Here is a 27800-nt window from a genome sequence, read left to right on the forward strand (position 1 = left end):
CATCATTTTTGTTAATCATCCTTACCCAAAGGAAAAAGAAACTCTCATATCTCCGTGACATGGGATAGTTTTATAACTTGGAGCAAGGTACCCACAGAATTCAGGCTCCTACCCTCCCAAAGAAATTGGAAGATAGACATGTTATGTCCCATGAAGTTTATATTTCAAACAGAAGTCTTCCAGGTCCTTAAGAAAGACATTCCTGGGTTGTAAAACTGGCAAGAGGCTTTTGAAAAGATTTATATCTCAGAGGGGCAGAGAAAGAATTTAAAAGTATAATTTATCTAGAAAAAAAAACCTCTAAGGAAAGATAAGTCTGGTCTTGGAGTCAGAAAGATGATGACTAAAGTTTAGTCAAGATGAGGGAAATGTTAAGTCCATCTTGGTCAATGGACTGTGGGTCTTTCATCGTCGAGCTCTTGGCTTCTTCTCCATCCTTATTTCTCATCACAGACCGTGTGCCTCACTTCTATGCCATCCTCACTATATCTGAGGAAATAATTTCCAAATAAGTGTGCGTTTAAAATCTCTCTCGAGACTGCTGCTGGGAATGTGTTCTGGAGCTAGGAGCCTGAAGCCATTAGAGTCCTGTTCATTAGGAAAGGAAGCAAAGGGAAGTGACATTCACTACCTTCAGCTGCAAGATAAGGCTTTTAATGAAAAACATGATTTTAGGGAAGACAGAAATGAGTCAAAATATAGATTGGAGAGGAGGAAATTCAGCTTAGTGTGATGTTTTGAATGAATCTGAGAGTTGATACTGTCAGTGGAATCTGTGGGCTTGGAAGTAGGGGAGGTGGAATACTGTATTAATCATGTTAGTTTTCTCCATAATCATGACATTCAAATGGTCTTTAGCTGGATCTGTGTGAACCTTCTAAATGAAATATTGTAATATACAGGCATACTCATTTTATTGCACTTTGCATATATTGCTTTTTATTTTATTTTATTTATTTTTTTACAAATTGAAGGTTTGTGACAGTCCTATGTCAAGCAAGTCTATTGGTGTCATTTTTCTAACAGCACTTGCTCGCTTCTTGTCTCTGTAAAATTTTGGTAATTCTTGCAATCTTCCAAACTTTTAAATCATTAATATATTTGTTATGGTGATCTATGATCAGTGATCTTTGATTTTACTCTTGCAAAAAGATGATGACTCAATGAAGCCTCAGATGATGGTTAGCATTTTTAGCAATAGTGTTTTTAAATTAAGGTGTGTACATTGTTGTTTTAGACATAATGCTACCGCACGCTTAATAGACTATAGTGTAAACTGTGATCGTTAGAGGAAGGTTTGAGTTAGTAAAGGGAGCCCAGGGAAAGCTTCACTGAGAATCTGGCTTCTAAAGAATGACTAGGAATTAATCAGGTAAAGAAGAGGAAGGCATCCAGGCAAAGAGACCTGGTGTGTAGGAATGACCAGAAGTAGATCAACGCAGCTGGTGCTTAGACAGTGAGGGAGAATGTAAGCCAAGGAAAGATTGGATAGGAAGGTAAGGGTGAGTCTATGTGAGACACGGTCGGCATTCTCAGTAGATGTAAGTGAGAGGCTACTGAATTGGTCCAATCTAGAAACAATGCTATTTTGCTTCCGAATGATAGTGATTGAATTGTCACCTGCTACATGAATTTCAGCCATCAACGAGAACAAAAAAGGTTTAGGAGATATTTGCTCAGAAGCACAAATCCTCATGGCACCTAATCCAATTTTACAAACTTCACCTGATTAGAACCTTTGATTCTTTGTTCTTGCCACCTTTACCTCCAAGCTTTTGTGTCCTTCTATTAAGTATGTGTTCATCAGTTGCAATGTCTTGTTTGTAGGGTAGCGAGTACCATAGGCAGAAATGATTCTGGGTTTGCTATTTACTGTGTTGTATTAAATCAGAGCATGGTTCAAACTCATATTCCTTCAGAAGTACAATCCGTGAACAAAAATGGTGAGCCAGGGGAAGGAGTCAGTAGAAGATGAAAGATGTTTAAAAATTACTCAGAATTCTGTTTTTATTTTTGATAGACTTTGGTTGTAAACCATTCATATTCTTTCTTTAAGAAATTACTCTTGAGCCATGTAGGGTCAGGCAGACTCTTCAGAGCCTGGGATTGGCTGTTTCTATGCACTTTAATTCCAAACAGATGAGGTTAGGGGAAAAAAGTAGGTCCCCAGAATGAGAAACTCTTTTCATGCTTGTTGCCTTTTAAAAATTGCATTTGAGAATCAGAAGAGTTCAGTTGGAGAATTTAGGTGAATTTCAGTAATTAATTATGACATAGGTACTACTTTATGGAAAAGTCTCTTAGATTTGAATTATACTAATTGACCAAATCAGTCAGATTCTTCCCCTTGATTATCTACTAGTAAGTTTTATCTTAGTTTAAGCTTGAACAAGACCACTAAATGGGCCATTTTTAATAAATTATATTCACGCAACCACTCAAAAGTTGTCAATATTTAGTGGAAAGAATTCAATAAAATAGTTGTTTACTGTTAATATTGACAACGGGGATTGCGTTGCACACATATATCACGTATTTCTATACTAACTTGACTTTGAGAAGCAACAGGAGTTAGGAAGGGTATAGAGGTTGGTAGAAACCACAGAGAGAGGGAACCCAGCCTTTCTTAGAGTAAGTGTCATGAGAATGTGGTAGAACTCTGGAAGGAATGGCTATGTTGAGCTGACAGAAACTGAGTCATTAAGTATTAGGGCTCAGAGATAAAGCAAAGATCCTGTTGTCCCACTTTTAAAGTGCACAGAAAGTGATTGCATGTCAGTGGAAAACAAGATATCATCAGAAACAATGAGAGATTGGGGAATTACAGACACTACCCAATTTTTTCTGGTAGGTTTGGATTCTTGTGAGATCATAGAGAGGGGAAGAGAGTCCCTTTAATGACTGAGATTGATTATTAAGCTGATTGAGTCATATGGAGACTAGATAGATAGGGATTGAATTTTTTAAAAAACAAAGAAAATTGTATTTATTGTACACTTAGCACATGTTAGGGGCAAAATATTTTTGATTGAATTCCATCAGCTTTTGTGCCCACCATGTAAGATGCAGCTTAAGGTACCTAAGTGACATATTCTAACTGCCCCTCCCCATTTTTTACATTTGTTTCTTCTCTCTCTCTGTTTATACCCCTCTCCTTCCTTTATTGAATAAGAGATACTGAACAGACAACTATACCTAATTATAATGCATATAATCAGTCATCATGAGTGCTTTCAAATGTGGGCAGTATTTTTTTCCAGCTTTTCTGAAATATAATTGGTATATAACAATGTGTAAATTTAAGATGTACAATGTAATGTGATTTGATATATGCACATGTTGACAAATAGTTACCACCATAAGGTTAGTTAACACGTCCGTCAGTTTACATAATTACCATTTTGTGTGTGTGTGTGTGTGTGTGTGTGTGTGTGTGTGTGGCGAGAACTTTTAAGATCTACTCTTTCAGCAATTTTCAAATATACAATGCAGTTGTCTCTCGTTATCCGAGGGGGGAATGGTTCCAAGACCCACTTCAGATACCAAAATCCACAGATGCTCAGGTCCCAGGGTTGGTCTTCCTTATCTGTGGGTTCTGCATCCACAGATTCAACAGGCTTTGGATCATAAACATAGTACAGGATGTGCAGTTGATTGAATTTGAGGGTGCAGTAGCCACAGATGCAGACAGTGGACTGTCTGTACTAAATAAATACATTAATGAATGTATTTTGTTTTTAAAGGCTTATATCTGTCTTACATTTGACTCTAATCCTCCACAAGAAAAGCTTGTTTCTGTGGTAGCATTTTTTTGCCCTCCTCAGAGGCATAAAGGGACCCATTATAGGGATTAGTGATTCGGTGATTGTGAGGGATTAGATGTGGATCTGTTTCATCCAAGCCTTGGTCACCACAGACACCATCAGAAGACCTACCACATGGTTTTAATCCAATTGATATACTTGTTGCCTTTTAGACTTTAATCAACACGGTAGTCTTATAGAAAGGGAGAAGAAAAGGATTGACATTTATCCTGGAACACTGTTTGGTGTTTTTCATTCATTCAACTTAAATTACTTCCTGTATATTAAAAATGGACTAATAATTGTGAGATATTTTGGAAACAGAAAGACCTCTTCAGTCTTAACTACAGTGGATAATTTTCCAGCAGATTGTTTCAGGTTTTTGAAATAGTCAATTCTACCTGCATTGCTTCATTAGAAAATTTACTCATCTATAAGATAATATTTGGAAAAATGGAAAAGATTTTCAGCAGTGCCTTCACTGGAGAAAATCTGGTAAATTTAAAGTCATTGGAAATTGTCCCCCCGAAGATCAGGTGTCCTTGTTATTCATTTTCCAGTCTTTTCAGTTAAAAGTTTGTATAAGAAAGCAAAAGTTTCATTAACGAATGGACTGACAGCTCACAATTACTCTCCAGCGAGGATCCCTCCCCGCCTAACATGAGTGTTTATCTCTGCCCATGGCATCAACGTCTTTGGTAGTTGCCTGTTGGTGATTTAAGATGTTGTGAGTTTTATTTAAATAAAACATTAATAAATCAAAATGGCAAATCTCGTATAAAATGCAGGATTTCAGAAAGGAGAAGAATATGATGTGGGAGAACTCTTTATCACATATCAAACTGTCGGCAGATGAGAGTCTGTCTGAGTGAGATCAGTTAAAATCGGAAGAAGAGAAAATCAGTGAGGTTCGTGACATGACAGATAGTTCACAGGGGACTGATTTGAGAATCAGACTTAAAAGAACAATTGGGGGCTTCCCTGGTGGCGCGGTGGTTGAGAGTCCGCCTGCCGATGCAGGGGACACGGGTTTGTGCCCCGGTCCGGGAAGATCCCACGTGCCGCGGAGCCGCTGGGCCCGTGAGCCATGGCCGCTGAGCCTGCGCGTCCGGAGCCTGTTGCTCCGCAACGGGGGAGGCCACAACAGTGAGAGGCCCGCGTACCGCAAAAAAAAAAAAAAAAAAAACCAACAAACCAATTGGCACAACTGATGAGACTACTGAATATATTTACAGAACTGACATTCTTTATGATATTGTGACAGAAAATGCCCCGTTAACATACAACTTTAAAGGAAAAATTATGATCTTCCAATACGATCAACACCAGATTCATTATTTGTTTACTACATAATTCACACTTTCTATTTTTAAAATATTGATAAATTGAACTGATTTTTATAAATTTTATTATTCTTAAAGATAAATTTCTAATCAAACATATTTTGTTCACTATTTAATGACATTTAGTCTTCTTTGTAGGAAATTTATGTGCCCTTTTCCAGGTTCCAATTATCCTCACATGATGAAATGGCATTCAAGTCACTAGGTTTCATTCTTTCCTTTCAAGTAAACAAGTATTTTTTATTTTTATATGATTTTTGGTCTGAATTACCCAGATAAATGATTGAAATTTTTTGTCTGCATAAATTAAGTGGAAGAACTGGCTGATCAAACTGTAATTGAACAGATAATCTATCCATAGGCACAATGTATCAGAAGTCATTTATTGAATTCTTATTCTGTTCTTTTTATTATGTTCAAAATTATAGATTTTTAGGACAGAAACAACTAAGTGTGTTGTTTAACTTATGTTAATACTGAAGTATGGGAGAAAATGATCAATTCTCCTTGTATCTTTGGAAGCAAAACTAAATATTTTAAAATTCCTATTATTTTATTTAATGCATTTTAATACCTGAGCAAAGTAGTCCGAAATGTAAAATGTACAAACTAAAAATGGCACTTTTAGGTAATAATACCCTTGATACAAATTGATATTCATGACGTATCCACATACATTTCAAATAAATGTGTAACATCATGTTTAATAAGTAATTGAGAATTACATCCCTCAAAACTTTCACATTTTATTTTACATTTATTCTAAAACAGCTGGTTTTACTTTAATGTTAATAATTTAATAATCACTTTGAAGAAACTGCTTATGACTTTTCAGATACAGTCTGTCATCAAAGAAAGTCTAATTAAATATGAATAGACCATTGATCCCTATGAATTCCAATTTGTCACGATCAATTTAATTCTTCTAATACAGAGGAACATTATTCTTTTGCATTGCTTAGAAAGAAACTGATTGATTGACTGCATGATGGGTTTAATAATGGATATCCATCTTGTTCCACTAAAAAATTATGACAGCTGACAGAAAATACAAACACAATAAAATGGTCGAACGTAAGTTAAAACTCAGGGCTAAGGAAAATAGACATTATGGCAAGAGGTTAGTATCATGGTGAAAAACAGCATAGATATTTAAGTTGTAAACCCCTACACTGTTGTCATAATTAAACTTTTAACTTGTTTCTGGCATTTCTGGCAGCTGAAGTGAAATGGAGACATGAGCAATCATAAAAATATTATTTTTCTTAAGGAAAAATAAGGAAGGTATTTAGACATAGGTGATTAACGAGTTCTATTGTACCCCCAAATTCCAAGAGCTTCCAACTACTTTTTGGAGCTAACTATTATTATTATTTTAAATAAACCCAATGCAGTGGTAAGTATAGGAATCAGGAGGTCAGGATTTCATTCTTGGCCCCATCTATAAATATGTGTATGATTTGATTAATTCGTTTAACATTTTTTGACTTCAGTTTTTTAATCTGTAAAGGAAAAGGGCTGAGCAAGGTGGCCGTTACCAATGTCCTCTGGAGCTCCAACATCCCATGCTCGATGGGTTCCCATTTCCTCAGCACAGAGAGAAAGGGATGTGATATTTCAAAGGGCGTATCTTGTAGGCAAATTTCTCATTAGGGAAAACTTGTTTTAAGAAGTTAGGGGTCAACTCTCCTTCATGTCAATGCGCTGAGAATCAGAAAGAGAACTGATCAGTTTGGTTAGCCTGAGAGAGGTCACTCAGGAAATGAAAAGAGAATCTAGTCGTGGGGTGCTGGGTATCAACTTCCTAGTATGTCTCCTTCCTCACAAAGCCCAACTGCCACAAAGATGATATGCAAGGAGGGCAGGAACTGGGTCTTCCTCTATCCCAGAATCATGAAGGTGTCAGGAGTGCTGCCTGACTGACTCTCCAGTCCTCCTCTTCTCATGGAGACATATTACCAAAATCAGTGTTTTGACAATCACTATGAAACAGAGAAGCAGCTAATGTGGGATTTCAGGTCTAATGTCATAGTCTATCTTGAAAATTGTGTGGAGTCAAAATAACCTTTGAAAATCCTTTAAGAAGCTTAGAAATCATGGCATGTTGGATTTTGTGAAAAAGTCTAATAAAGTTTTGTTTTTTGGTGTGTGCATACTATATAGATTTCTATATGTGATAGAAATACAAGTTAAACGTAAGCTTACCATATTTTTAATAATGAAAGAGAGGCAGAGAAATGGAAGAATAAAAAAGGAAATTGAACGTGTAGTATTGAATTTGCACAAGTTAAATGTGTAGATGATGCCCTACTATGTGCTTAAATAGCAGCAGCTGTGTGAGGCTGTGAACTGGGTGGTGTGTGAATTGATATCAGGATGAGTGAGGTTCCTAGTTCACACTCCATGTCCTTAGGAGGGGAGACCTACAGGTCACTGTATTTATTGTTATTGCCTAGAACTGGTCTATAAGGCCTGGTTCCTGACTGATTCAACAATTAGGGTGAATTCCATTCCTCCCTTTCTCCAACCCCATCCTTATATCACTATACCAGGAACATACTGTTAGATAGTGATGAGGATTTTTGAAGTTCAGAGCAAGAAGAGAAGCTGTGAGATCCTTTGGAAACCTTCACAAGCGAGTCAGCAGCCCATCAGACCACCTACCATTTCAACACTGAAGGTGACAGGCTAAGGCACAGTGGGCTAGCTGATGCAGCAGAATCAAACAACTCCAAAATCCCAGGGGATTAAAATGACAAAGGTCTATTTCTTTCTCATCCAGTGTGTCCATCATGGATTGGCTGAGGGCTGTGCTCCACGCTGTGCTCATTCTGAAACTCAGGTTGATGGGGATTTAAAAACAAACTAACCCATTCTCTGAACTGGGCTTTCTTTTGGATGGGTGAGTGTTGCTTCGGTTTTTTTTTTTTTTTTTTTTTTTTTTGCGGTACGAGGGCCTCTCATTGTTGTGGCCTCTCCCATTGGGGAGCACAGGCTCAGGACGTGCAGGCTCAGCGGCCATGGCTCACGGGCCCAGCCGCTCCGCGGCATGTGGGATCTTCCCGGACCGGGGCACGAACCCGTGTCCCCTGCATCGGCAGGCGGACTCTCAACCACTGCGCCACCAGGGAAGCCCCGTTTGTTTTTTTTTTAATGCCTTGATTTTGCCTGTATATTTCAGGAGAATGAGATGCTCATCCGTATCATGCCCAGTTGAGAGTCACTGCCACAATAAAGGTCATGGCATTCTAGGCGGTTAGAAGTGAAAGGGACCCGGAAGGTCAGTATGTGTAGGGCATACGTTATTGTAAACAGGAGGAGGTGGAGAATCAACAAGTCAAGCAATTAATTCCACAGTCACAACCGTTAAGTTCAGAACAGAATTAATCACTACATCTCCCAATGGTCTCCGAATATCCAATACACCAGTTTTTCCTCTTCCCCTCTTTACAATTCCTTATAGCCGTAACCTTCAATCACAGAGTAAAACTCCCTTCAAATGAATAATACGAGATGAAGGTGCCCTTTGTGAATGAGATGAGTTCTAATAGTTCATTTGCAAATTGAGTGTCTGGCAGCAGATACACATTTTACTAAAGGAACCACAGGGATGGAGATCAGGGGCCCCTAAAAGTGTCAGGGTGTGAAAAGTAGCATACATGGTGGGTTTCAAGACTTCTTATAATGTTTCTATGGGAAACTGCCTTTACAGTTTCCATCTCTTCTTCAGATGTTTATTAACCTTCAGCAATGTAGGATCTCAGAGTCCTGAGCGCCAGGACTTTCTAATTTCTAGTTTCTTTCTCTATAATAAATAACACCTCCTGGGCAGTGTTGCCCTGAGAATTAGAAATTGGGGAATGTGGCCACATCAGCCCTGAGTTTGTAAAGAACATGCATTCCAAGATAGAGAATAATCTCAAGTTTAGATTTAAGACAGAATCTGATATTTGTCCCTGATCCCCAACTTGCTAAGAGTGATAGATTAATTTTTTTCTGAGAGTTTCTGATAAATAGAAATGTAAATGTATTTCTTGAATTTCTCTGTTTATTTAAACTTGAAAACAGATAATCTTTCAATAAAAAGTTGTTGATGGAGGACTTTAGTCTAGTTTATAGCATTGGGTTGCTTGCCCCATTAAAAAAATTGTTTGTTTTTTTCCCATAAAACTAACATTCTTAGAGACAAAATTTTGATTCTGATGGGCTTTAGCTTTATTGCTAGGTTACACCTAGGCTTGGTTAAAATCCACTGATGGGAAATTTAAATCAAAATAGCTATTTTTCAAAAGTCTGTCTTTAATGTGTTTTTCATTCAGAGTGCCATGGTGGGGGGAAATTAGGTGTTTGGGATTAGCATATATACACACTACTATATATAAAATAGATAATCAACAAGGACTTACTGTACAGCACAGGGAATTCTACTCAATATTCTGCAATAACCTAAGTGGGAAAAGTATCTGAAAAAGAATGGATATATGTATATGTATAACTGAATCACTTTGCTATACACCTGAAACTAACACAACGTTGTAAATCACCTATTCTCCAATAAAAAGCCTGACATTATTACTGAAATAGAATCCAGTAAGCCAAACAGAATAAAAAGAACAAAACTAAATTATAAAAAATGCAAGTGATTTAGAAAATAAATCACTTCTTTCTTAAATTTCAAATTCAAGCTTAGATATGGTCAAGGTGACAAATTATTTCTGTTTGCAAAAATGGTATTTTCAGCATTTGCTGGCTTTAAAGGAAGATCTGGCTTTTAGACTGCCCCCATGTGTTCTAATGATATCAGTGTTTGTCCAAACTGTGCACCAGGATCTCTTCCCCTCTACCCCCATTTAAAATAAAGTGTGGATTTTCAATCAATACAAAAAAGAAAACTGAACTTGAAGTCAGAAGAACTTTGTAGACAACCTAGATCTGCTGCATACTACTGTGTAGATTTAAAATCTAATTATTTTCTTCATTTAATTTCCTCTTACTTAAGTTTTTTCAACAAGAAAGTGGAGACAATTATGTCTGTCATAATTAACGCACAGGGATGTGATGATCAAATAATTTAATATACTGTATAACACTTAATAAAATACCAACTTTACTATCCACACACTAGTTACCAATGTAAGTGAGATCGACTTTCCTTTTGTAAGAGGTAACTATGTATTGTAGTACAATGTACTACAGCAATAGAACACACTGGGTGAGAATCCTGGATTCTGTTTTATTTTCATAATTCCCAGTTATGTAACCTTAGCAAATCAAATAAACTTTTTGTAAAAGAGATGACTAAAGAATCTTTACCCAAACTTTTAGATCTAAAAAAACAAAACAAAAAAAAAAATCCCTCTTTTTTTTTTCTTCCTTGAACTAGACTACTAGTCAGAAAACATTTGGGTTCTGGGTCTACAATGCAACTAACACAGGAAAATTTCATCCTTCCACAGCTCAGCTTCCTTCTTTGAGACACCTTCCAGCTTTGATAAACAGTGGTTTTAAGAAATCTGTAATGTAATCCACATAACATTGCACATTTAAAGATGAAAATATTCAAAGTAAAACCTCATTGGAGCCTTCACAGAGGTAAGGTAATATAGTGGGATAACTCAAAAAAACATAAATAATTCCTTTTTAAAAAACCATCCTTCAAAATTTCTAAAGTATATGAATCAAATAAAATTATAAGATCAATCTCCACAGAATACTGTGATTAAAATTTCAGTAATTTATATCTTTGATTCATTAAAAAATTTAAAATCTAAAATCCAACACAAAAATATATTCCATAATTAACTTGATATATTACAAAATCATGTTGTCATATCTGCCCAACTGTTAGAGTGTCAAATTATTTTATAATTCTTAAGAGAAACAGTGATCTATAATCACCAGCTTAATTTTATTAGATACTGAAAACATTTCAGATTTAGACAGCACAGATATTGATTTATAACAATTTGATTTTCCCCTTGACTGCCATTTTCTTGAAAAGTTTGTATAAAGTATCGTCATCAATTATCTAAATTTCAAAGTTTTGTGGACAAGTGGTACAATGAATATAATATTTCTACTTTTTTAAAATTCTAGTTCATTTTTGGCATACCAATTAAATATTATAGAAAGAAAATTGGATTTCTTGTAGTCAATGAAATAGGCGATAAAATGAACTGAATCATTTTATATGACTAAGGACCCTAATAAAGTAGCTGAATTATTACACTGAGTTGTAGAAATGTGACATGTCTTGGTGAATAAATAGTAATATTCAAAAGGTTTAATTTGCTGCAGCTGATGTTAATTCTATATTAACATTTTTACAGGCTACTCCAAGATACAGAGCAATTTCATTGCCGTTGGTTTTCTCCTTAGAAGGTCATTTTAGAGTACTGCAATAGAAATAATTTTAAGGAGTTATTGGCATAATGTGTTTCTAATATTTTAGAAAATGTCTCAGCATTTGAATAGATATATAATCCCGATTCGAGCACGACAGTATTGATCAGCAAAACTGGATTTAGAGCAAGCACTCTCCTATCGAAAATGTCTCTATTGGGATGTTGGTACCACACAGCTCACCATTTCAATACTAAAGACCTCAGGCTGTAGAACAGACAGTGCAGAAAGTGAACCCCCAGTTTGCTTGACTTTCAAATGCCTCACACTTTAAACTAAAAATAATGACTGTCTATCTATCTATCTATCTATCTATCATCTATCTATCTATCTATCTATCTATCTATCATCTATGTATCCATCTATCTGAAGTTTTAAGAAGTATTCCTGTGGTTCTTATTGTCCTTTTCATACATTAGGATGGAATGGAATGACTTAGTGGTAGTTTGACCGTGTTTGGCTTCACAGAGATTTGAGCAGCTTCAGGCCATGCTTAGAAATCTTTTTAGAGCCCTTTGCTAGCCCGCCAGGGAAGGGATGCTCAAAGAGGAAATGCCTGTGGAGTTGGGAAAGCTCTATTTCCTTACGGAGTATAAATACTTCAAGCCTCTAGATGGCAGTCTTTAACAGGGTTGATAAGCGGTGTCCATCCTCCTCTACCACTCCCCACTTCAGTCCCACCGCCAGCTCGACTACTCGGCAGAATAGTATCAGCTCCGTGTGTGCTTCAGCCTGTGGATGTTGGATTTAAGTGCTCTCCAAGAATTCGAGCTTCATATGTTTATCCCAGTGCCTGATTCGCGGCTGGAAGCTGCCTAAACATTTGCTTGGGGAAAAGAACGGCCAACACGAAGTCCCTTTTGCCTAGGAAAGGTGGGGCTGTGCAGGCGGCAGTGAGACACCTTCACCGCTGGGCAGCAGCATCCTGTGCTCTCAGGTGCGCACGCTCCGCGCAGAGCACAAAGGGCGCAAAAGCCACCTGCCCGGCTGGCGGAACCCAACCAGTGATCGCCTCAATTCACCCCTGAGGTTTATGCGGGTAGAAATATTAAAATCTGTTTCTTCAATTCGCAAAGGACTGAGTTGGAAGGACCGCGGAGTAGAGGCAAAGGGAAAGGAGACAGGACGAAACGCAAAGCAGGGAAAACATGTTGCTGCCCCCTGGCAGCGTCTAAGGTGGCGGGCCTGACTCCCCCGTGTGCGGACCCCAGGGCTGGTGTGGTCAGGGAACGCTGGAGGCCAGAGATGCTAAGGAGGAACTCGCAGCCTGGCAGGAGGTTGGGGGCAGCTGAGGCGGGTGGGACTGGGGCAGACAGAGGTCTTTTCTATCCAGGGTCTCCGGTCGGTAGGGCGTTAGGGGCAATCGCTCTCATCTCTGTCTCCCCAGCCCAGCAACCGCAGACACTCGCCCAGGTCCAGAGGGACGGGATGTAGGGGTACTTTATCCTGGTCCTGCTCCCTCCTATTTTCATCTCTACCTTGGAACCTGTCTCTCTACAAGGCGCGAAACCTCTCCAGGCTGGGTCCACAGAAAGTCCAAGCTCCAGGCTTCCCCAGCACCCCCGCCCTAGAGACCGACACGAGCTCTCTCCCACCCTGTGCTGCTCTGGCTCGCAGGCTCACCCAGCACCGCTCCCTGTGGGCCAGTTGACAGGGCCCTCGATCTCCCTAGAGCTCCTCGCACAGCCGCGGCCGGACTTAATTGTAAGTTCAGAGTCCTCGGTTTCCTCGCGAGCCCCGCACAGACCGCGGCGCCCGCAGGGCAAGTTCGCGAGCGACTGATAGCAGAGAACGGAGATTGATGGGCATTGGGTTGGGCAGAGGGGGAAGCAGGTCTTACCTGGGTGTGGAGAGCAGGGAGTTGCCATCCATTGTCTATGGGCGCGTTGAGAAGAAAGACTGAAAGTGCGGGCGAGGGATGGGAAGTCTTCGGTGCTAGGACCCGGTTCCCAGAGCGCAGAGACAGACGCGCGCGGGCACGGAGGCGCGCAGGCTGGGACCACCGCGGCAAGGTGCTGTCTGAGCCTCGCTCCTCCCGGGCGGGGAAGCGTTGCACCCTGCGACCGCCAGATAGTCTCCTCCCAGGAGTCCGCTCTGATCTTGCGAGTGCGCTTGGCCAAAGCTCCAACCCTTCTACCCGGCTCCTGCCCTCCTCCAAGGCAACTCCAGTCTTCGTTGCCAGTGGCCCCTTCTGAGTTTTCCTTGTTTCTCCCGGTGCCCAGCAGAGGTGACTCCGACAGAATTTCTCTCTCCCCGCCTCAAAGTCTCGTCCCCTTCTCTCTATCTCTGTCTCTCTCTCTGGGAAAGCAGTCTGAACCCTGAAGTTGTTCACCCACTTTCCCACATTCAGGCTCTACTCCTGGCAATGCGTACATTCCCCACTGGTCGTGCACCACCCCTTTGGCTGCCTCCCTCAATTTTATTTTTATTTGTCTTCTACCATGTAATGGTTCATCACTCAGAGCAATGCTCTTTGATCTGCCAACTATTTTGCCTTTGCTTGGACTAGATTCTGTTCTCACAATTCTGCAACAAACTCATTTTGCTTAATTGTGACTTACTCATACCTCATCTGTTAGAAGCCTGTGTGCACAGAGATTTCAGAACCTATGACAGTGGTCATCCATCAGAGGCCAGCACCAGGCCCTGGAAGGAAGGGCTGTCACAAAAAAATCTGTATTTTCTGCTTCAGTGTCTCCTTGGGCAAAAATGACAATTGTTTTTAGAAGGAAGACATTGATAATAGCAAATGACTGTTAAGATGAGGGTGCTGTTGATTATGATCTTTTTTTATTCAATAAAAATAAAATTTAAAGAAAACTATGGGACTTCCACAAATGGGAAGATGGAGGACATGCACTTGGCCCTATTCCTCCTGGTAATTCCTCCTGGTAAAAAGCTCTGGAGATTGTAAAACAAGCATAAGAAGACAGAAGGATGGACAGAAGAAGGTGGGCAAGCTAGAGACCTTGGGACCCAAGAGTGACAAGATAGTGAGTTCCTGGGGTTTTCTTTTGGCCTCAGATGTCCCAGACTTGGAGCTGACAAAGCCAGAAATGTCTGAGAATGCAGACAAAAAAAGCCTCTTCTCTTTAGCCAAAGGACCAGGAAAGGGACAGCTCAGAAAGATAGACACTCTGCAGAAAATAACAGCTTCAGTCTGGCAGAACATCAAATAAAAAAGTCCTGTGGCCCCACTCAACCCATGCCATCAAAGGCCAAGTGAGGTACCTAGATTCATTCTATTAATACCATTTCTAGGCTCTTAGGAGGTATCCCAAACCCCCAGCCCAGGTGGTATCAGTGAAAACTCCAGCAGGAAGTATCAGCCTTCCCTCCCTACCTTGGTGTCACCAAAGCCAACAAAAACAAATGTGATTCACAGTCTCCTAACATAGTACCCTAAATGTGCAGGCTTTACAGAAAATTACTTATCCTACCAAGAACAAGGAAGATTTCAAATGGAATTTTTTAAAAATCAATAAACTAAGATGACAAAGATGTCACAAATTTCTGACAAAGATTTTAAAGTAGTCATAATAAAAATGCTTCAATGAGCAATTAAAAGCACACTTGAAACAAATGTGAAATAGAAAAAGAAAGAAAGAAAGGGAAGAAGGAAAAAAGGAAGAAAAAAGTCTTAACAAGTAAATAGAATGCATAAAGAAAAAAATGGAAATTTTAGAATTGGAAAATACAGTAATCAAAATACAACACTAATGGATGATTTCAATAACATAATAAAGTGAACAGAGAAGAAAAATCAGTGAACTGGAATATAAGCAATATAGATAATCCAATATGAACAAAGGAGAGAATATATGTTAGAAAGAAAAAAAAGAGTAGGAAAGGAAAAGAACACAGTCCCAAGAACATGTGAAGAAAAATGGCTGAAAAAAATCCCCAAATTTGTCAAAAGACTTAAAGCTATAGGTTCAAGAAGCTGAGCAAAATCCCAACATAATAAACCCAAAGAAATCCACACAAAGACATATCATAGTCAAATGTCTAAAAATTAAAGACAAAGACAAAATGCTGAAAGCAATTGTAGAGAAGCATCACCTTACCTATAAGGGAAAGCAGTACAAATAATAGCAGATTTCTCATCAGAAACCATGGAGGCAAGAAGTGATGTAACATTTTTACATTGCTGAGGAAAAGAACTATCAACACAGAATCAAGTATCCAGTGAGAATATTGTTCAGAAATGGAGGTGAAATCAAGACATTCTCAGATGAAGGGAAAGTAAGAAAATTTGTCGTCAGTAAACTTACCCTAAAAGAATGGCTAAAGGTGGTTCTCCAAACAGAAAAGAAACTATAAGGAAGGAATCTTGGACTATCAGGAACAAAACAAAACAAAACACGATGAGCAGTAATATGATAAAACAATAGGTTTCCTTTCTCCTCTTGAGTTTTCTAAATCATATTTGACAGTTAAAGTAAAAATTATAACATTGTCTGATGTACTTCTAAATATATGTAGAGGAAATATTTAAGACAGTTGTATTATAAAGGACAGAAGATACAGGGACATAAGAGACATGAAGTTTCTGCACTTTGCTCAAACTGGTAAATTAATACCACCAGAAGACTTTGATAAGTTACATGTATTTAATGCAATATGTAGAAAAATCACTAAGAAAAGCTATACAAATAGATATGCTCAAAATATTATAGATAAATCAAATTGAAATAAATAATGTTAAGTAACACATGGTAGGGCAGGGAGAAAGGAAATAGAAACAAAAAAGATAAAACAAATAAAAAACAAAAAAAGTCAGTTTTAAGTTCTAATATATCAATGATTACATTAAATTTAAATGGTCTAAATACAACAGTTAAGAGACAAAAATAGGCAGAGTGGATTAAAAACATGACTCAATTATATGCTGTATATAAGAAATTCATTTCAAATATAGCTATATAAGAAAGTTAGAAAAGGATATATCATGCTAGTATTATTCAAAAGAAATCATGAGTGGCTATATTAATATCAGATACAGTAGACCTCAGAGCAAAGAAAATTACTAGAGACAGAGAGGGAGGTTACACAGTGATAAAAAGGTCAATCTACCAAGATGACATAGGTACTCTAAATGTGTACATGACAAAAAACAGCTTCAAAACCTGTGAAGAAACAAACTCATAGAACAGACTGGAGAAATAGACAAATCTACAGTTATAGTTGCTGACTTTAACCACTTTGTCTCAACAACTGATAAAACAACTAGACAGAAAACCATAAAGGATATAGAATGACTTAACAACACCATAAACCAACAGGATCTAATGAACATTTACAGAACACTCCACCTAAAAGCAGCAGAATATATATATTTTAAAGTGTTCATTAAACATATACCAAGATAGATCTGAAGCACAAAGCAAACCTCAACAAATGTAAAAGAATTGAAATCACACACAGAGCATTCCCCAACCAAAATGGAAACAAAGATATCAAGAACAGAAAGATAAAAGGAAAACATCCAAACCTTTGGAAACTAAACAGGATACTTTTAAATAATCCATGGCTCAAAGAGGAAGTCTCAAGGAAAGTTAAAAAACACAATGAATTCAATGAAGATGAAAATACAACATATCAGTATTTGTGAGAGATAATTAACCAGTCCTGATGGGAAAACTTATCATGATAAATGTATATATTAGAAAAGTAGAAAATTCTCAAGTCAATAATCTAAGCTCCCACTTCAAGCACTTAGAAAAAAAATGGCAGAATAAACCTAGAGTAAGAAAAAGGAAGGAAATAATAAAGATAAGAGTACAAATCGATGAAATTGAAACAAAATGTAGAAAAAATCAGTGAAATGAAGAGTTACATCTTTGAAAAGATCAGTAAATTGACAAATTTATAGCAAGATAGACAGAAAAATGGAGATGGTACAAATTACCAATCCCAGTCACCATATGGAATATCACCACAGATCCTGCAATCATCAAAAGATTAATAAGGAAATACTATGAAAAACTCTGCACACATTTTATTTGACAGCTTAGATGAAATTGACTAATTCCTCCCCAAACTGAAACTACTTATTATGTTTGAATTGCCTCCTCTCCAAAAAGATATGTTGAAGTGCTAACCCCAGTGTTTCACAATGTGAATTTATTAGGGAATAGAGTCTTAGTGGGTTTAAGCAAGTTAAGATAAGGTCATTGGGGTGGGCCCTAATCCAATATAACTGATGTCCCTATAACAATGAGAAATGTGGACACAGACACACAGAGCAAAGATGATGTGAACAGACACAGGAAGAATGCCATGTGATGATGGGAACAGAGACTGGAATTACATGGTCACAAGCCAAGGAATGTCTGGGACTACCAGAGGCTGAGAAAGTCAAGGATCCTTCTCCTACAGGTTTTAGAAGGAACATGACTTTGCCGACACCTTAATTTTGGACTTCTAGTTTCCAGAACCTGAAGGCAATAATTCTGTGATTCTAAGCCACCCAGTTCATGGTATTCTTTTATGGGGGGCATAGGAAACTAATACATTACCTAAACTGACCCAATATGAAACAAATAATTTGAATAGCCCTATAAATGTTAAGGAAATTGAATTTATAATAGAAGAAATCCCTCCCTAAAAAATCTTCAGGCCCAGATGGTTTCACTGAAGAATTCTACAAACACTTAAAGAAAAAAAAAATAACACTAATTAAACATAATCTCTCCCAGAAAATAGGAGAGGAGTAAATATGTCTCAATTTATTTTATGAGGTTGGTATGCCTTGATACCCATATCAGAGGGACACAAATAAAACTATGAACTAACATAGCACATGAATATAGATGTGGAAATCCTTAACAAAATATTAGCAAACAGAATTCAGCAACAAGTAAACAGAATTACACACTGATGACCAAGTGGGGATTATTTCAGGGTTGCAAGGGTGGTTCAGTATTGGAAAATCAATCAATGTAATCCACCATATTAACAAGTAAAAAGAAAAAACACATGATCATATCAACAGATGCAGAAAAAGCATTGGACAAAATTGAGCACCCATTTATGATAAAAAATATTGGAGAGAAATAGGAATAGAGAAGGACTTCCTCAACTTGAATAAAAATGAATGCCAAAACCCTATGTCTAACGATGGGAGACTGAATTCTTTCTCCCTAAGATAAAAAAACAAGGCAAAGATGTCAACTCTTGCCATACCTATTCAACATAGCACTGAAAATTCTGGCCAGTGCAATAGACAGGAAAAGGAGATAAAAGGCATATAGATTGGAAAGGAAGAAATAAAACTGATCCTACTTGCAGAATACCTAATTTGTCTATGTAAAAAATCTCAAGGAATTTATGATAATAAAATTTGAAAAGCCTAGAGATAAAAACTTGCAAGGTTGCAGGATACATGCAGAAACAAATTATATTTCTATTTACTGGTAATGAGCACATGGACATTGAAATTAAAAATGCAATGCCATTTAAATTTACTCAAAAAAATGGAACACTGAGCTATAAATCTAACAAAACATATACAGGAATAGTAGCTGAAAAGTCAAAATACAGATGAAAGAAATCAGGAGAACTCTAAATAAATTGAGAGACATACTTTGCTCATGAATTAGAAGACTCAATATAGTAAAAAGGTCAATTCACCCCAAATTCATATGTAAGCTTAACACAATTCCTATCAAAATCCCAGCAGGTTTCTTTTTGTAGATATAGACAAAATTATTCTAATTTATATAGAAAGGGAAAGGAATTAAACAGCTATAACAATTTAGAGAAAGAAGAATAAAGTGGTAGAAATCAGTCTACTTGATTTCAAGAATTAGCATGTTACTATATTAATTAAGACTGTAGTATGGGTGGAAAAATAGATAGATAAATCAATGGAATAGAACAGAGAACCCAGAAATATACCCACACAAATATGGCCAAATGATGTTTAACAAAGCTGCAAAAGTAATTCAATAGAGGAAAGACTGACTTTTCAACAAATAATGTTGGAGCAATTGGACATTCGTATGTTAAAAAAAAAAATGGACCTTGACCAAGTTTCACACAACATGCAAAAATTAACTCATAACAAATCTCAGACTGACATGTAAAATATAAAACTATTTAACACTTTTAGTACAAAACGTCGGAGGAAATTTTTGGGATCTAGGGCTAGGCAAAAGTTCTTAGACTTTTAAAACTTTTTGTTCTGTGAATGACCCTGTTAAGAGGATACAAAGATCAGCTACACATTGGAAGAAAATATTTTCAAACCAGATATCAGACAAAAGACTAGTGTCTAGAATACATTTTTAAATCTCTCAAAATTCAACTTTAAAAAAAATAGACAATTCAACTAGAACATGGGCAAAAAACAGAAGCAGGTGTTTCACTGAAGAGAATTTACAGATAACAAATGAGCTCATGAAAAGATGTTCAATCTTACTATCCGTTAAAGAAATGCAATTTAAAACCACAATGGTATTTCACTATATACCTATCAGAATGACTAAAATAAAAAAGAGTGACAAGACAAAGTGTTGGTGAGGATGCAGACAAAGCAAGTCACTCATCACTCATCCGTTACTGGTAGGAATGCAAATTGTAAGAAATCACTCTGGAAGAAGTCTGGCAGCTTCTTAGAAAAACTAAACATGCTAGAGTCACAGGACCCAGCAATTTCAGTCCTGAGCATTCATCTCAGAGAAATGAAGGCTTAGGTTCACACAACATCCTTACTTGAATGTTTGTAGCAGCTTTGTTCATAATAATTGAAAACTAGAAACAACACAGATGTCCTTCAGTGGGTAAATGGCTAAACAAACTGGTATATCCATACCATGAAATAATACTTAGAAATTAAAAAAGGACAATCTATCAATATAGACAATAACCCGGATAAAACTCCAGAGAATTATGCTGAGTGAATAAAGCGATCACAATGGTTACATTTTTGTATGACTGTATTTATATAACATACTTGAAATAACAAAACTATAGAAATGGAGAGTGGGTTAATGGTTGCCAGGGAGGAGATGGGAGCAGTAGGGAAGTGGGTGTGGATATAAAAAGGCAACATGAGAGATCCTTGATGTTATGGAAATATTGTATATCTTTACTGTATATATGTCAATATTCTAGTTGTGATATCCAACAATAGTTTTTACAAGATGTTACCATTGGAGTAAATTGGTGTTGGAGGAGGTTATCAAAAAGACCTGACCTTCGGTTAACCTGAGAACTTGACCTGGGCAATCGAACCCTCCTCACCCCCTCCCCTGTCCTTGGAATGTATACTCTGCCCACTGATGTCACAGTGAAAGCCTTTGAAGGATGTGGCCTTGAGAGAGAAAGGTATTGTTGAGACCATCTGGACTGAATATGTGAATGAACCCAGTTAAGGCTTCTGTATAAAGTTTTAAGATTCTGGAGGTAAGGTGCAGAGATCTAGTCTTGAGCCCACCCAAAACAATTCTCATATGTAATTTCCTTTGCTTATTAACACTGCCACCTACCAATCTATAACGGTCTGCCTCCTTCCTCTGTCTCTCCTTGCCCTGTGTGTAGGGGCCAGTTTCAGATTTCATCTGGGAAGCTCTGGAGGATGTGAACCAAACATTGGATAAAGAGTATATGGGATAACTCTCTTTTCTTTCTTACCACTCTATGTGAAGCTACAGTTATATAAACATAAAAATTTAATTAACAAAATAAAATATTGTTTTTTTAAATTAATTTTTATTGGAATATAGTTGCTTTACAATGCTGTTTTAGCTTCTAATGCACAGCAAAATGAATCAGCCATACATATACATATATCCCCTCCATTTTGGAGTTCCCTCCCATTTAGGACACCACAGTGTATTAAGTAGAGTTCCCTGTGCTATACAGTATGTTCCCCTCAGTTGTTTATTTTATACATAGTATCAGTAGTGTATATATGTCAATCCCAAGCTCCCAATTCCTCCCACCACCCCCCTTTTCCCCTTGGTATCCATACATTTGTTCTCTACATCTGTGTCTCTTATTTCTGCTTTGCAAATAAGGTCATCTATACCATTTTTCTAGATTCCACATATATGCATTAATATACTATATTTGTTTTTCCCTTTCTGATTTATGTCACTCTGTATGACACTCTCTAGGACCATCCACATCTCTACAAATGGCCCAATTTCATTCCTTTTTATGGCTGAGTAATATTTCATTGTATATATGTACCACATCTTCTTTATCCATTCCTCTGCTGATGGACATTTAGGTTGCTTCTATGTCCTGGCTATTGTAAATAGTGCTGCTATGAACACTGGGGTGCATGTGTCATTTTGAATTATGGTTTTCTCGGGATATATGCCCAGTAGTGGGACTGCTGGGTCGTATGGTAATTCTAGAAAATATTGTTTTAATATTATCAACTGGTACATTACATGGAGTAACTACTATAGATCCTATAGGGAAATTTAGACTTTTCCTCTAGATTTTACTGTCTCCATTAAAGAAAGAAAAAAATTGCCTTCTCAGTGTCCATAATCAATGGCAATGCAAGAGTAAGAGACAGAAAGAGATAGAGATGAGAGAGAGAGAGACCCTCTTAACCACAGTGGAATAAAGAGATGTGCTATCATGGCTTTGCTCTTTAAATTCTTTCAATGCTTTAAAATAAAACTTGAATAAAATAATTTTGGAATATTTTGTTGAAGAAGGTCTCTGAAAGATCAGCTCCATGTAACTTGAAACACAGATCAAAGGACACATCAGAGGAATGGATGAGGGGCTAAGTGTCTGCACTCCACCACCACATGCGTACACTTACTTCACTTGCACCTCATTCTGCCATATTTTTCAGATTTAGGGCTGTTGTGATCAGTTTTCTATTGCTGCTGTAAAATATTATCGCAAAATATCACAAAACAACAAAAAACCTGTTCACGGTTCTGGAGGTTAGAGGTTAGATGTTGATCTCATCAGGCTAAACTAAAGTTAAAGTGTTGGCAGGCTTTGCTCCTTTCTGGAGATTCTAAGGGAGAATCTATTTCCTGGTGATTCAGCTTATTTGTAGAATTCAGTTATTCGGTTCCTTATGGTCAGAGGGCCAATGTCTCCATTTTCTTTCTGCTGGAAACTCAAGGGTGTTTCTAATTCTAGAGGTTGCCACATTTCTTGGCTTGTGGCTCTGTCCCTCCATCATAAAAGGAGGGTAAAAGCCAGTAATGCTGGGTCAAGTGTTTCTTACATGCCGTCTCTCTGGCCCACTCTTCTGCACTGCTCTTCCAATTCTAAGGACACACACGATTAGATCGAGCCATGTGGATAACCCAGGATAATCTCAACTCAAAACCCTCAACATAATCACATCTCTAAAGTCTTTTTGACCTTGTAAGGTAACACGTTCACAGGTTTTTGGGGATTGGGGCACGAACATCTTTGGAAGGTTGTTATTCTGCCTACCATAATCAGCTGTTTTGGTGGGCTGGAGTGGTGGGTCGGGAAATGCATCTCAAATGCAGTGGCTTGCCAGGTTCTTCCTTTCTGAGACATGATTTACTATTACAGTGATCCCCAGGTTGTCTCTGCCCCCGCCCCTCCCTATTATGGAGATTCTAAGGGACTGTACTTATTGACACACTTTCACTCTTTCCTCTGACAATTCACGTTCCCATTAATCAGTAAAAACCCACCGTGCATACCCTGTGAACCAGGTACTATTATAGGTAATGTACGTCTTCAGGAGTAACAGGAATATCAAGGTTACTGCTTGCTCTTGTGGAGGTTATATTCTGAAGGAGGAGGCAGACTAAATGAGAAACTTTTAGATAATGATACACAGTATAAATTAATCAAGGTAATTTTGGATTGAATGGTTGGAGAACATAATTCTGAAAAGGGAACAATTAAGCTCATACAAGACCAGAAGGAGTCAGACGTACAGAGATCTAGGAGGAAGAGCTTGGGCAAGAGGCAGAGGGAACTGTTACTGACATTGTTCCTGACCCAGTCCCAATATGACAATGAACTTAGTGGCTTGGGAGTACAAAGAAAGTTGGAGCACATTTTCTTCATTGTGATGACTTTCCCTCTTCCCTAGGCAGGATTTGCCCCGCTAAATCTTGCACTTCACAATTCATTCCCAGGTTGAGTACAAAGGCAAAGGCAAAATCTGAGAAGTGAGCATCCTCTTCCCCCCACTCTCCTCTGAGTCTCCTCACGTCTGCATGAATATCTGTAATGATTGTACTTATTACTGACTGACTAACATTGAGGCTTTTCTTCCAAGATACGTGACAAGCATGATATACATTTCTCCATTTAAAAATAAAGAGAAAAGAAAAAGTTAAAGTATCAGGAAAGAGATCACTGTTGTAGGGAAGTGGTTCAGTGTGTAATTTGTATGTCCCACATTAGGGTATAGAACTTGTTCAGAGACAAAGAAAATATCTATGTGCATTCAAAGTCCTAAAAATTTCTTGATTACTGAGACTCAGAGTCTTAATTTGTAAAACAAAGGAGAACATCATTCTCCTGCTTTGCAATTGCAAGTGATCATGGCATCTGACAATCCAATCCAAAAATGGGCAGAAGACCTAAATAGACATTTCTCCAAAGGAGATATACAGACTGCGAACAAACACATGAAAGAATGCTCAACATCATTATCATTAGAGAAATGCAAATCAAAACTACAATGAGATATCATCTCACACCAGTCAGAATGGCCATCATCAAAAAATCTAGAAACAATAAATGCTGGAGAGGGTGTGGAGAAAAGGGAACACTCTTGCACTGCTGGTGGGAATGTGAATTGGTACAGCCACTATGGAGAACAGTATGGAGGTTCCTTAAAAAACTACAAATAGAACTACCATATGACCCAGCAATCCCACTACTGGGCATATACCCTGAGAAAACCATAATTCAAAAAGAGTCATGTACCAAAATGTTCATTGCAGCTCTATTTACAATAGCCCAGAGATGGAAACAACCTAAGTGTCCATCATTGGATGAATGGATAAAGAAGATGTGGCACATATATACAATGGAATATTACTCAGCCATAAAAAGAAATGAAATCGAGATATTTGTAATGAGGTGGATGGACCTAGAGTCTGTCATACAGAGTGGAGTAAGTCAGAAAGAGAAAGACAAATACCGTATGCTAACACATATATATGGAATTTAAGAAAAAAAAAATGTCATGAAGAACCTAAGGGTAAGAAAGGAATAAAGACACAAACCTACTAGAGAATGGACTTGAGGATATGGGGAGGGGGAAGGGTAAGCTGGGAAGAAGTGAGAGAGAGGCATGGACATATATACACTACCAAACGTAAGGTAGATAGCTAGTGGGAAGCAGCCGCATAGCACAGAGAGATCACCTCGGTGCTTTGTGACCGCCTGGAGGGGTGAGATAGGGAGGGTGGGAGGGAGGGAGACGCAAGAGGGAAGAGATATGGGAACATATGTATATGTATAACTGATTCACTTTGTTATAAAGCAGAAACTTACACACCATTGTAAAGCAATTAAAAAACAACAACAACAACTAAGCAATGAAGTTCCAAAATAATTAATGGGGGATATTTGTAACTTTTTGTGCATCCTGTTAAAACAAATAGTTGGGCAGTTTATATTAAAAAAAAATGTAAATGGAAGATATGGCATCATGGAAACCTCAAAAACATTAGTTTGGCTGAAATTTTCATTTCCAGTTTCTTAGCTTTGCCAGTGTTCTCAATTCTGGTGCCTGAGGCACTGCTCTCCAAAATGTAGGCTTCTACCAATTTTGAGAGCAAGAAAAACGAGGTGCAATTAGGCATATGATGCTGGATGATGGCTATCAGAATTTGAGCTCCTGAGGGTGTAGGAGGGCGCCAGGCGCTGTTCTTTTAACGTGGTCTCAAAACACATTCAGAAATCAGTTGGTTTGGTTCAGATTTCTGCAACAAGTCTGAGCAGCTAATTGTGAGGATTCTGAAGTTTCAGATTCAAGATTCGATCCATGGTAGTCATAGAACTTGAAAGGATTTTGTTCAAGTTCTGCACAGTTCCTAAGAGTGCATGAAAATAACGAATATCCACCTGTGTTGGCATAAGCAAGCAACCTACTTAGCTTTAAGGATATAGGTTTAGAAGGGAAGCAAGTGAGATGTGAGGTGTATTTAGCAGCTTAAGGAGTTTGGAGAGGCAGCAGTAAAATGGGAAGACACCCCCATAGAGCCCAGCTTCAGCCACTCTTGTCTGTGCAGCCTCTTAGTATCCCTCCCTGGTGTCTGCAGCAGCATTGGTGATATTGATCAACTCAGCAAGATGCATCTCAATATGATCAACTTAATGTGATGCACATTTAACTTTAACCTGAACACACTAACATATCCATGGAAGACTGTTCTTGAACATGGTTGAACCATGAGCTTTGGGTCAGTGGCTTCCAATCCTGGCTGTACCTCTATGCTTAAGCTCCACAAAGATCAATTATATTAGAACATTTGGAGATGACGCCTTCCCAGGCATCTGCATTTTATAGAAGTTTCTGATATGATTCTAATGTGCTAAGTCTATAAGAATTTTTACTAACTCTACAGCAGCTCTTGAAAAGCTTTTTTCCAAACACCTTATTTTGTAGAACAGAAAACAGGTCTAGGGAGAAAATGACTTGCTTAAGTTTTCATAATGAGTTAGATATAGAGCCAGGCTTAGAATAGAATTGTTCTAAAGCTTGTCATTTGAGAAAGCCATGATAGTGCTAGTGAAAGTGCCAGGTCATGTAGAACAAATATAATTTTGCTTTTAATGGGTCATATTCTTCTTTTTTTAATTTTTATTGGAGTCTAGTTGATTTACAATGTTGTGTTAGTTTCTGCTGTACAGCAAAGTGCATCAGTTATACATGTACATATATCCACTCTTTTTAAGATTCTTTTCCCATATAAGTCATTACATAGTATAATGGGTCATATTCTTTTATACATTCTTAAGAGTTCCCAGTAAGTCTTACAAACTTCCATAGCTTTCAATTATTTATTTGTTCCACAAATATTTATGAAGCTCCTATGAAATGGCAGAATCTTTTTTAGATACTTAGGTTACGTCAGTAAATAAAAAGTACCCAAACTCTTGCCTCTTGGTGCTTACATTTTAGTATTAGGATACAGACGATTGACACATAGAAATAAACAGAAATAAATCAATTAGTTTAGAAATAAATTAGTTTAGAAGGAAATAAATTCGTTTAATGGAAGATGATAAGTGCTAGGGGAAAAATCATTGAACAGGGGAATTGCAGTTACTGGGTAGGGGCACCTTCTAGCATTAAATAAGTGTTCAAATTTGGCCCTATTGAGATGGTGATCATTGAAGAAAGCCTGAATGGGAGTGAATATTTGGAGAGTGAATATTTGGAGGAAAAAGGGCAAAGGCCCCATGGCCAGAGAGTGTGTGTGTTGAAGACGAGTCAGTAAGGAAGTCAGTGAAACCCGAGTAGGATAGGACACAGGAGCATCTTAGGAGAGGAAGTGTGGAAGAGCAAATCATAAAAAATCCCTCGTAGGCCATTTTAAGTACTTTGATTTTAGTCTGAATGAAATGGGGAGTCTTTGGAGGGTTTTGAGCAGAGGAGTGACATCTGACTTACGTTTCTGAAAGTTTATTCTGTCTGTGATGTGGGAATAGAGTCTAGAGGGGCAAGAAAGAAAGCAGTTGCCTGATTTATGGTGGTAGCAATGCAATGGTGAGAAATAGGGGGATTCTGACTATATTTTGTGATTTGGTTGGTTTGATTTTAGGTACAGTTCTAAAATTTGTTTTTTAAATGTATATACAGTAAAATTCCCTTTCTTTTGAGGGTGTACAGTTCCATGAGTTTTGACAAATGTATCAAGTCAGGTAACAACCACCTCGATCAGGATACAGAACATTTTCCTACCCCCACCCCCAAACTTCCTTTACTTCAGACCTTTGTAGTCAAACCTTCCTCCCAAACCGAATGCCTGGCAACCACTGACCTCGTCTCCATCTCCCAAGTTTTTCTTTTTCCAGAATGTCACATAAATGGAAGTGGTATGTTAATCACTTGTCTGACTTCCTTCTCTTAGTATTATGTACTTGAGGTTCACCCATGTGATTGCATGTATCATTAATTCACTACTTTTTATTGCTGAGTAATATTCCATTGTATGAATGTACCCCAGTTTATTTACTCACTTAGGAACATTTAGTCTGTTTCCCTTTTTTTGAAGAATAAGAATAGTGCTGTTATAAAATGGGCACACCACTTTTT

General features: G+C 37.8%; 1 protein-coding gene across 2 annotated transcripts in view; it reads right to left on the bottom strand.

Annotated features, from left to right (window-relative positions):
* Positions 1-13420, bottom strand: part of SPHKAP (SPHK1 interactor, AKAP domain containing) — a gene marked incomplete at both ends in the record, with an annotated part of 128832 nt that extends 115412 nt beyond the window's left edge. For both annotated transcript variants that reach the window (XM_079924948.1, XM_079924947.1), the window contains one exon: positions 13389-13420. In XM_079924948.1, the coding sequence (XP_079781074.1) occupies positions 13389-13420 (32 nt within the window). The remainder of the gene's footprint in view (positions 1-13388) is intronic.
* Between the last annotated feature and the right edge of the window lie 14380 nt (positions 13421-27800).

Source organism: Stenella coeruleoalba (assembly GCF_951394435.1).
Source record: "Stenella coeruleoalba genome assembly, chromosome: 6".
NCBI classification, from domain to species: Eukaryota; Metazoa; Chordata; class Mammalia; order Artiodactyla; family Delphinidae; genus Stenella; species Stenella coeruleoalba.